At 43.2% G+C, this 12,500-nt stretch overlaps 1 protein-coding gene across 9 annotated transcripts in view; it reads right to left on the bottom strand.

Annotated features, from left to right (window-relative positions):
• nrxn2b (neurexin 2b) overlaps positions 1-12,500 on the bottom strand; it is a 550,373-nt gene that overhangs the window by 248,394 nt on the left and 289,479 nt on the right. For 7 of the 9 annotated variants that reach the window (XM_056460822.1, XM_056460831.1, XM_056460830.1 and 4 more), the window contains one exon: positions 6,294-6,598. In XM_056460822.1, the coding sequence (XP_056316797.1) occupies positions 6,294-6,598 (305 nt within the window). The remainder of the gene's footprint in view (positions 1-6,293; positions 6,599-12,500) is intronic. The other 2 variants (XM_056460823.1, XM_056460828.1) reach the window with 1 other exon arrangement.

The raw sequence follows: 12,500 nt of genomic DNA, 5'->3' as shown, positions 1-12,500 counted from the left end.
GAATCTGTCTGGAGCAGCGCTAACAAGAGGAAAACACTGTCCTCTCACACACACACACACACACACATTAGGGATGGGTCATATCTTATCTGAGGCAGGATAACACAGTTTGACTTCTGCTAATATTAATGATTAAAGCAGATCAATCTCCTCATCAATATCAACATCACAATAAACACCAGAACATGTTGACAGATGCTTTAAAGGTTCAGGACGGTACTTTATTTGAGATGTTAACGTGTGTGTGTGTGTGTGTGTGCGTGTGTGTGTGTGTGTGTGTGGTGTGTGTGTGTGTGTGTGTGTGTGTGTGTGTGTGTGTGTTGAGCATCAGTTTAGACTGCATTAGCACCTGTCAACTTTATCTGTGGGGAAAACTGGCTCATCCTGAGCTAATGTCATCATCTCTAAAATAATTCTTGGGGCTGATCAAGCTCTGTGACGTGGCGCTCATCATGCGTCGGTTTCTCATTATTATTCATAGACTGAGTTTTCTTATCCTATGAGAACACCCTGCTTCTTAATTATTCATGAGAGCACGTGCTTCCTGAAAGCAAGGCAGACCTGCCCAGCTGTGAGACCAAATGACTGGGGGAGACCGCATCTGTACGGCACACAGTATTAGCCGTTCATGAAGAGTCGTGTGTGTTCGTTTCCATGATCCACGGTGTTTGTTCTATATTTTACCCTGTGATGCTGTCACGGCTGATAGAGCAAAGCTGTGTGTGTGCAGCAAGCTTATTGTCAAGAGGGCTGTATGAGATTTGGAGAATGGCGGACGTTGTCTTTTATCAGTTGAGTTGGTTACCATTCAGACACATGGCCTATATCTGTGCTGCGGTGTTCACACAGGTTTAAAATCCTCCAGATTTCCAGCAGGGCTAATGGTGGGAATAGACAGGGCAGGAGACCTGCTGCACTGCTGTCCACCGTGTCTGCATTCAGACCAGGGGATTCAGCAGTAGAGAAGTCCTCCTCTTTATTCACCTTATTCTCTGCGTACGAGCGACCGCAGCTATTTGATTTTTTTTTGGCTCGAGACTTCAATTCCTTTATTTGTCACATACACTTCCATATAGTGAAATTGGACCCCCCCGACCATACACAAACATCACAATTTTCAGGGGAAGACAGGTCACAGGAGGCAGCATTTAGAAATTCAATTCAATTCAATTCACCTTTATTTGTATAGTGCTTATACAATGTAGATTGTGTCAAAGCAGCTTCACATAGGTCACAGTAAATAGGAACAGTGTAGTTCGTTTGTAGTGTTTAAGTTCGGTTCAGTTTAGCTCAGAGCAAATCCAACGATGCGCAGCTCTACAGATCCCGAAACATGCAAGCCAGTGGCGACAGCGGAGAGGGAAAAAAACTTCACTAAGGCGGAAGTGAAGAAAAAAAAACCAGGCTCAGTTGGGCACGACCATTTTAATTTCTCCGCTGGCCAAACGTCTTGTGCAGAGCTGCAGTCTCAGTGGCGGAGGCTGGGCGGAAAGTGGCGGAAAAGGGAAATAAGATACATTTCAGGAAAGGGAGGCGAAACAAACTCCCTCTCTTGCTCTTGAATTAGGGCACTTCTGCTCTCATTCACTTCCATTCACTATTAGAGGTTAAAAACAGCTGGTTCTACTGCTTGATGTTGCAGACTGATCTTATTATTATTTCTGCTTTGTCTATATAGTCATTAACACTTGTTTGTAGAGCGAGTAGTTTGACCGTTTTGTATTAGTCCTAGTCATTTCTCCCACAGGCGACTGAATGGGAAGTTCTAAAACAATCGTGAAATCGAGCGCACTTCCACATTGAAGAATAAGCTCAATAGTGTTCATATGAACACGATGATCTTTATAATATAAATTGTGGTTATGTGTAGATGAAATTATGAATAACATAGCATTTTATCTCCGTTAGCTATAAAATCATGGATCCTCTCATTGTTGTGTGTCATTTTGTGAGCTCACTGACTGTTGTTCGCTCGCCTCCATCTCCCTGCTCTGCTGGCCACGCCCACTCCTCCCTCTGCTCGCAGCACTCCACGCCCATCATGGAGCATCTTCTGGAAATATTCTGAGGTAGACTTGAACTGAAGGAGGTGGGTTACATGGCTCTTTAAGTCCATATTGTCCATCCCTAACGCACACACACTAGGGATAATACCTTTAAAACTTCTCTCCATGATGAACATTTGTCTGATGGTTATAATACTGAACTTTAAAACAGTGTGTGCAGTTAATTATTGTGAAATACTCTAGAGTGTGATTTACTGACAGATTTACTCTGCGTTTACTTCCTGAATCTCAAATCACTCATTTGTCTGATCAGATGTGGTTTAATGTCAGAAGATGAAGATAAATATACAGCGGTCCCTCGTTAATCATGAGGTTACAGCCTGAAAATAACCTGCAATAGGTGTAATCCGTGAAGTAGTGCGCTTTATTTTTACAGTTCTGTTTTTGTTTTAAGGCTGTAAAAGTCGCGGCTCCTGAAGGGTTTTGATTAGGCTATATCTAAACTAAAAAAAAAACAGATATTAAAGAGTTTATTTTAACGGCACAAACCAGCACAAATCCAGCACAAACGAAGGACACCAGTTTGGTGCAATTTAGAGGAAACGGGGTGGAGAGTGACGTCACAGCTCCTGAAATATTTTGCTTATATCTAAACGAGGACAACAGACACAGTATTTGTTTTAACGGCACAAATCGAGCACAAACAACCTGTGCTGATCTGAAGTCATTTGAGCAACATGGGGTGGAAAGTGATGTCACATGGTCAAAAAAATGCGCACAATCCTCCATTTTTGCGGCACAAATCAGCACAAACGTAGCACAGACGAATGGCGTAGTTTTGGGGATTATTTGTTTTTATGGGGTGCCAACTTCACGGAGGTGACATCGCTCTGTGGTGCGGCAGAAATATGAACAGTGTCCTGAGTCGTAGCTGGACACCGCAGACAGCTGCTGACTTGCAGTGCTGGTGTGTGTACCTTGATATAAACCTGTGTTTACAATTCTAACATACATGGCACTGGGCATATCCGGTGTGCGACCCCCTTTATGATGGTCCTGCTGCAGACAGTTGCAACTCTTTTTGCATCCTTGTTGAAACTCACACTGCTAGCAATCGAAGATTTGTGTTAATTTGCCAAGCTCAACACATCTGTACTGTACAGGAGATACGGAGGAGATTGATAGACAGTCGTCTATAGCCAATCAGGACGCAGAACACAATGTGCTGAAAATAAAGCATGTCAAATTGCACAAAAAAACTATCTGCAAAACTGTGAGGTCGCGAAACATGAACCGTGTTATAGCGAGGGACAACTGTATAGTATTAATTACAGTGATAAAGGCTATAACATGTGCTTATAAAATACCCAGGATGTCCTGAAGATATTGTCATATGTGTTCATTCAGAGGAGGAATGGTGGTGCCCAACTGAGCCCGGTTTAGCTTCCGGTTTCTCTCCTTCACTTTGGTCAATTGGTGCAGTTTGTTCCTCCGCTGTCTCCACTGGCCTGCTTGGTTTGGGTCTTGTGGAGCTGCTCATGGATGGATTTGCTCTTCAATGTTTGGACTCTCAGCAAAGAAGATTAACCAACACAATCTCACGGCAAGTCGTAACTTATTGATTTAGTGGCTAATTTGTATGGATTCATACGATCTAATTTGTACAATTTAGTACGATTTGCTCATCCCCCAGTGACGGTTGGGTTTAGGGGTGGGGTTAGGTACCACGCCTCCTTTTTAAAAATCATAACAATTTCGTACGCAGTGGTGTAAAGTAACGAATTACGAATACTCAAATGACTGTAATTGAGTAGTTTTTCTCAGGAATTGTAATTTATGAAGAAGTGTTATAAATGTGTACTTTTACTTTCCCTTGAGTAAATGTTTATTGCAGTATCAATACTTTTACTGCACTACTTCCTTAAATCTGCAGTCACTACTTTATTTTTCTTGTCTATGATAGAACAATTATTAGAAACATCTGTCCTGCGAGTCCAATCAAATCACACATGGAAGGTAAATCTCATCATAATTAACTACCTCAGGACATGGGCGAAATATAATTACAACAAACTGGAAGCATTCAAAGTGTCCAGGAAGATGTCCAAAATCTTTAAAGTCATTGACCCAGAGACTGTTTAGATGATGTCACTGATGAGATGACGGATGTTCACTGTATGCTGACCGAAATGGGCTTAAACAGCCAGCAGGCACAGGACATCAACATGACGTCAGATTGACATTGTACCCTGTGGACTTTGCATTTTGTTTGGAAATGAAAATCAGCTTGACGTCAGAACTCAACGTCAGGCCAATGTCAACCTAAAACCAACCAAATATCAACGTCTAATGATGTTACAGCTTAATGTTGTGTGGACGTTACCACTATGACTATGACGTTGGATTTTGGTTGCCATACCTGAGGAATTAATGTCAGTATTTGACGTCAATATCACGTTTGTTTTAGACGTTGGCTCGTCATTGGATTTTGGTCACTTTCTAACAACGTAAAATCAACCAAATATTAACTTCATTTGATGTTGTTATTGGACATCAACATAACATTGTCCTTAGATGCTGGCTAGACCTTGAATTTTGGTCACCTGACATCACAACCTAAATTTAACCTAATAATAACGTCCTATGATGTTGTGTGCCTGCTGGACAATACTATGTTACGTTTACACACATCCACAAATTACATGTAAACGCATCAGCTTTCTACAGCGTAATACTCACTACTCTTGAGTACTTTTGAAAGGGCTACTTTTTACTCATACTTTGAGTCATATTTACAACAGGTACTTTTACTCTACTTGCACTACATTTTTAGGCAGGTAATGGTACTTTTACTTAAGTACGATATTTCAGTAACTCTTTCCACCACTGTTCATACGACTGAACTGAAATTAGCCACTAAACTGACAAAACTTAAAATACTTATATTTTCTCGTGAGATCAGGCTGGATTAACCCACACTGAACTGAACTAAACTCTGAACACTGGACTGACACCGCTTCAGTTTCCCAGAACTTCTGTGTTCAGCTGCTTCCACACACTCTACAGTGGAGAGCGCTGGAGAATTACAGATACGCTGAAGTGAAGTGAACTGTCTTATGGGGCACTCAGGTTTGGCTTGTGCGAATAGATTGTGCTATTCGTGCGTAATACATTTTGAGTTCACTTGCGCATCAACTTCGCTTCAGTTTGATGAGCTGTTGTCCGGTGTCGGCAGGAGGATTTCCCCTCGGGACACCAACAACAGGCGCTACGTCATAATCACGCCCCTATAAGAGCAAGCTGATGATTGGTTAACAAGATGCGAATGTCTCACGCATTAAGTGCGTCAAATGCCCCAAATGATCAAGTCACGCAGTGTGATTGACTTGATTCATGTCCTCTGCGCCGCCTCATTCACGCGTACAGCACCGCAGGATGTCTATTAACATCTTTGCATTGACTAAACATGTAAAGCACTTGTACTTGATGCTTCATTCGCGTCTGGTGTGAACGCAGAGTTGTTTGATCCAGTTATCATTATTAATATTTATAATGTATGTTCTGTCCTCTTTATCCTCTTTTATGTCCTGCAGTGATCGCTGATGTGTTTTCTTCAGTAGTGTAGTTGTATACACTCTCTATACATCCTCCTTCCAGCCTGCAACGAGATTGGCCCGCAGCCAATTTGAGTTTGAGACCCCTGGTATAGAGTATACATGAGGGTGCCCTCTAGTGTCCAGTGTGAATGAAACAAATAGCATGTGAGTGCTCGCTGGATGTCTGAAACTCTGCCCGCCATCCTGCACAGTTTATTTCTAAGCTGTTTCAGCACTTACCCTTTCTGATTTGAGCTGTGAGGTAATGATGTGCACATTTTGTGTAACCTGCTTGTGTGTTTTATATGATCCAGGAAAGCTGAATGATCTGCTTCAGTGTGTTTAAATACGGTTGAGCTCTGCAGGATAGCTGGCATCCAGAAGCAGCGCTAGAGACTCAATCATTTTCTCTAAAAGACACAGCATTTGTTTTGTCTTATATTATTATTGTTATTGCAATAATTACCAAAAAAAAACCCCCAAAGATTTAATTATAAGTTCATATCACCCATCCCTAACACACACACACATACACACACATACACACACACACACACTCGTGGTCCTGTCAGGATCCATCCGCTGCTGTCAGAGTTTGGACACATCTAAAAAGCATTTCCCGCCAACCTTCCCAAAGTGACCGATCAATAGATGATCAATAACCTAAACAAGACGACTGATGAGCTCTTACCTGGCGCAGGTTTCGCGTGACCTTGACGTCGTGCCAGGCGTTGTCGTTGAACTTGCCGTTGACGGGCTCCACGAGGGCCTCGAAGGCTCCGGAGCCCAGGTTGATGACCAGCCACACGGCGCCGCTCTTCAGGGACAGGTTGACGTAGTCTGCAGATTTGCCGGTGTGCAGCATCAGGCCGTTGCGCTGCAGCGTGCGGAAGGACAGCGTGATCTCGTCAGTGCTGCTCTGGATGGGCGTCAGAGACAGGTCATAGCAGAAGAACTCGTTCCCCTTGAAGGTGGCCACCGACTCCTCTTTACCTGCTGAGAGACAGGAGGAACATCTGAGTTTACTGAGTTCATTTAGAACAGAACATCATACAGCGCAAGTCAGAATTAATGATGTTGTTCTCAAATGATGTTGAACAGATTGAGGAAATGTTCACAGTATGTCTGATAATATTGTTTCTTCTGGAGAAAGTCTTATTTGTTTTATTTCAGCTAGAATAAAACTGTTTTTAATGGTTTTAAACCCATTTTAAGGTCAATATTATTACCCCCCTTCAGCAATATTAGTGTTGGATTGTCTCCAGAATAAACCGCTGTTATACAATGACTTGCCTAATTACCCTAACTTTACCCTAATTACCCTAGTGAAGCCTTTAAATGCGACTTTAAGCTGAATACTAGTGTCTTGAAGAATATCTAGTCTAATATTATTTACTGTCATCATGATGAAGAGAAAAGACATCAGTTATTAGAGATGAGTTATTAACACTATTATGATTAGAGATGTGCTGAAAATATCTGCTCTCTGTTAAACAGAAATTGGGGAAAGATCTACAGGAGGGTGGATAACTCTGACTTCATCTGTACAGTTAAAACAATTCTTCAAACCAAACACATTTCATGCAGATCAATAAGATATCTACTTATCCATACACACCTAAAATAGCCAATACTGTACATGCAGCCGGCTGCAAATGGAGCAGGATGAGGCACAAGCGTATTATGTTCCCCACCCCATCACCACATCTTCCCTCTATCACTGGTTTCTTCTCTTAATTATTTATTCTCTCACATGAAACTTATTTCACCTCTTTTACATATTATCTATTCAATTTAATTCTCCGTTCTTACATTTCCTTATAGTAACAGAGGCTGAAAATTCATTAAATATCTTTCTCATTTTGTTCTTTATTTACAATCGCCCCCATTCATCATCATATTCCTTTATTAACACATTAATATCAATATTATAGTGACACGTTTTATAGAGTCTCTCCTAGCTGATGGGTTTAGTTTTATACTGTATTCCAACACACACACACACATGCACGCACGCACGCACACACACACACACACACACACACACACAAGCATCTGATAATTGACTAAATGTAAACGTATAGTGTATGTTAGTGATAAAGTAGATCCCAGCAGGGTCAGAATAAAGGCCCACAGGTTTATCAGCACTGCTGTAGGAGACTGAAGGGGTTATTCTGAGATAACAACCGTCTGGATGTGCTTTATCCTGATTATTACACAGATACTGGACATTAAACACAACAACTACACACTAAACACTGATCTGATCTGATCTGAGCTGTAATTCATTTATTTTCTTTTGGCTTAGTCTCTTATTTATAAGGGGTTGCGACAGCGGAATGAACCGCCAACTATTCTAGCATATGTTTTTCGCAGTGGATACCCTTCCAGCAGCAATCTCATACTGGGAAACACCCATCCACACTCATTCTCACACACACACTCATACACTACGTCCAGTTTAGTTGATCAATTCCCCTATAGCACATGTGTTTGGACTGTGGGGGAAACCGGAGCACCCGGAGGAAACCCACACCAACACGGGGAGAACATGCAAACTCCACACAGACACACCAACTGACTCAGTCGGGACTCGAACCAGTGACCTTCTTCCTGTGAGGCCCCAGTGCTAACCACTGCGCCACCGTGCCACCCTCATAATAGTTCATTAGTTATTTAATTAAACACAAAGCTGACAGAAACTGAAACAGCTGATGGAGTATACACTAACTTACGCATTTTTCAGACACTAGATGACGCCAAACTGCCGAAAACACTAAACCTATTACACTAACACTAAGCTCTAAGCAGATTAATATCAATGTGGATGCGAGCGTATTCACTGAAAGTCAAGGGGATTCTCAGTTCCCTGATGAGCCAGTGTTACTCAGTGGTTGTTATCTCAGAATAACATACCTTAAAGCATCAAAAATTCAATGTAAAACCATGTTTACACCACAAAAAAGACTGACACAAGCACAAAATAAAAATCTGCTGCTTCAACACATACTTTCTACACATCTGCTGATCATGATTACCCCCCCCCCCCCCTTTACTGTAATGGGAGTCGAAATACTGCACACTTCAGAGGGAACACACAGACATTCACAGAGTGTGTGATGAAGATCAGCTCGTTTCTTCAGGCAGAATAGATTTGAGCATTGACAGTAACTGCATCTGCTTCATTTCAGAGGTTTATGGCGAGTTCAGACTGCAGGAGTTTCCCAGCAGTCGTGTTATAGGTGTTTTCACTCTACATGACTCTCTGGCGTTTCGTCACTGCTTTGTTTACACTGCAAGATGGATCAGCGACAGGGGGTTTCACACTGCATGACTTATCAATAGCAAGAATTGCTGACACCTTTGTCTCGGTCTGCAAACTACGTCTCACAACCAAACACACGCGAGAAGTAGAGTTGGGCGATGTCGACCAATTTGGCATCATACGATGTCTAATGTGAAACATTGCGATGGATGATGGCATCGTCGTTGTAGGCGGAGATGAATTGATTATTTGTTCTGTTTCAACTACCTGACCCACATGGTCTTAGTTTTACCCATAACCAAATCATAAATAAATAAAGAGAAGTTACACACAAATTCCCACCTGTCAATCACTTTTCCTGCAGGACTCTGGCTTGAATAGGCAGAGTAAGTGAAGTGACATGGAGACAACGGCAGGTCATGAAGTTTATCTTTAGTTATTAATGACATATTGAGAAAGAAGCCTTCAATGTGGTAGAGTGTACTTATTTTGTTCACCTGTCTTTGAAGGGAATCAATGATGTATACACTAGAGAATGCATACAGACCCTGAACATGCGTCAATAGCGCCGCCATATTGGTCAGGGCTCCCAGCACAGAAGTTATTCAGCCACACTAGTCAAGACTGAAGCCAGTGTGAGGATGCTGGACTTTAGCACTGTGTAACGGTGTAGTAACGAGCAAACTCACTGCACTGTCTCTTACTGCACTGACCATAAGGAAAGCAGCACTAAGAAAAGGGATGTAACATTATAATTTCCCTAATTTAAATAAATATTAGCATACTGACCAGCGGGGAAACTCCTGATCATAGCTATATGTGTGTATGTGTGTGTATATCTCTGACTCTGGATGGCCACAGTCCTCCACTGCACCTTCCTCCCACATTCATATCAAAGGAGTGCTACCCTGTACCAAGATGGCGGCTCTATTGACACATTCCTTTCAATAGACAGCAGCAGAATAGACAACATCTAATGTGAATATCTATGGAAGGTAATTAGCAATTTCTCCTCAACTTTCCTTCAGTTATGGTGTTGCTCAGATGACACGTCAAACAGACACTGCATAGACACTGTACACATTTGTCAGTGATTTCTCAAAACCTGTCCGAGAGTAAAAATTGGGGCTAAAATCACTCAGTCTGAAGTTAGCATTAGTGAAGGCGGCTCTCAGGATGTAATGCCGGCAGCTCACTCTCTGCTACTCTCACATGCTCGCCCACTGAAGCTAAGCAGGGCTGCGCCCGGTCAGTACCTGGATGGAACACCACATGGGAAAGATAGGTTGCTGCTGGAAGTGGTGTTAGTGAGGCCAGCAGGGGGCGCCTAACCTGCGGTCTGTGTGAGTCCTAATGCCCCAGTATAGTGAAGGGGACTCTATACTGCTCAGTCGGCGCTGTCTTTCAGTTAAAGCAAGGTCCTTCAGGAGCACAGATTCATCATTCAGCAGCTGTTTGAGCAGACATCAAGTGTTGAAAACCCAGGAGAGAGAAGCTCAGAGTGAGCATTACACTGGTGCTCCCAACAGAACACTTCTCCAGACACACACACACACACACACACACACACACACTGATGTGATGTGTTATGAGCTGCGGTGTGGATGAGGGTCTTCAGAGAGCAGATTCAGCAGTGTATCTCCATCATCCACAGTGACGCCGCGCTTCTCAGTATACATCTCAGTCCATGTGGAGGAGGCCGAGGTCAGAACACAGCCGTTCAGGAGGACACACAGAGTTCTGGAGCACAGCCCGGACCACACACACCGCTGAAACACACTCACTGTGATGCTTAATTCAGGTCAAGATCCAACCCGCCGCTTTACTGTGTGTGTGTGTGTGTAGGAGTGTGTGTGTGTGTGTAGGAGTGTGTGTGTGTGTGTAGGAGTGTGTGGTGTGTGTGTAGGAGTGTGTGTGTGTGTGTAGTAGTGTGTTGTCAGACTGCAGATCTTCAAAAACGTGCACACAGTTTAATGCTTTCGTGATTTGTTTCAGTTCTTAATTAATCTGCCCTGGAGTATTTCCTTAAGATGTAGAGCACATCTACACATCTACACACACACACACACACACACACACACACACACACACACACACACACACACACACACACACACACACTATTAAAAGCATACAGAAACTAAGAGAATGCCTGAAGTAATTTTTAACACACACAAACATGCGCACACGCACACATCACGCTCAGAAACACACACACAGCAATCTTTCTCTGGACGCAGCTACACTACTGACACAGCAGGAAAACAGCAGCTTTCCTCATATACACACAGTAATGTCAGTACAGCAGATCCTCCTGTGCTGTAAGAGCAGATGAACAGCAGCATCACCACTGACACACAGTACAGTCACGAGCTCAGTGCAGAAGTCAACACACAACTCATCAAACATCAGACAAACTCAGATTCTGCCATGAAGCAGCGCTGAAAATAACACACACTCACTCAACCAATAGAGTGTCAGATTACAGGAACAACTCTCTAGCTCCACCCACTCAACTAATAATAGAGTGTCAGATTACAGGAGCGACTCTCTAGCTCCGCCCACTCAACCAATAGAGTGTCAGATTACAGGAGCAACTCTCTAGCTCCGCCCACTCAACCAATAGAGTGTCAGATTACAGCAGCAACTCTCTAGCTCCGCCCACACAACCAATAGAGTGTCAGATTACAGCAGCGACTCTCTAGCTCCGCCCACTCAACTAATAATAGAGTGTCAGATTACAGCAGCAACTCTCTAGCTCCACCCACTCAACCAATAGAGTGTCAGATTACAGGTGCAACTCTCTAGCTCCGCCCACTCAACCAATAGAGTGTCAGATTACAGGTGCAACTCTCTAGCTCCGCCCACTCAACCAATAATAGAGTGTCAGATTACAGGAGCGACTCTCTAGCTCCGCCCACTCAACCAATAGAGTGTCAGATTACAGGTGCAACTCTCTAGCTCCGCCCACTCAACCAATAATAGAGTGTCAGATTACAGGAGCGATTCTCTAACTCCGCCCACTTAACAATAGCATGTTAAACAGTTGCTCTCTGTTTAGCATGATGCTCTCTATAAGGACGTTGGACTCATTTCCTGCAGTAACTCTGCTGTTTGATCAGTAATGTGCATAATGAGATCTTCATTTGCATAAACACGTTTAAATGTATGCGTCTTTTTGATTTGAATGGCATCTTTACGTTAAATCACACCTCAGGAAGCAGCCCTGTCAGTCACTGCTGTTTGAGTATGCAGATGAGTGTGAGACTGGCCAATCAGAGCACAGCATCTGCCTGTAATGTGTGTTCCTGGAGGATCTGCTGTAGATCAGTGTGTGTGTGTGCGTGTGTGTGGATCAGTGTGTGATCCATTTCTCCCGCTGCACCATTTACTGGGCTGTGTGTGTGTCTGTGTTGAGCTGTGGATCAGTGTGTGTGTGTGTGTGTGTGTGTGTGTGTCTGTGTTGAGCTGTGGATCAGTGTGTGATCCGTCTCTCCCGCTGCACCTTTTACTGGCCTGTGTGTGATAATACCGGCTGATCCAGCTGTTGCAGCACACCTGTGTGTGTGTGTGTGTGTGTGTGTGTGTGTGTGTGTTTGTGAGTGAGTGTTTGTGAATACTGATGTTTATACT

The sequence above is a fragment of the Danio aesculapii genome, chromosome 7, assembly GCF_903798145.1.
Source record: "Danio aesculapii chromosome 7, fDanAes4.1, whole genome shotgun sequence".
Taxonomy (NCBI): domain Eukaryota; kingdom Metazoa; phylum Chordata; class Actinopteri; order Cypriniformes; family Danionidae; genus Danio; species Danio aesculapii.
The sequence above is the reverse complement of the archived record's forward strand: the minus strand, read 5'-3'. Positions and strand labels throughout refer to the sequence as shown.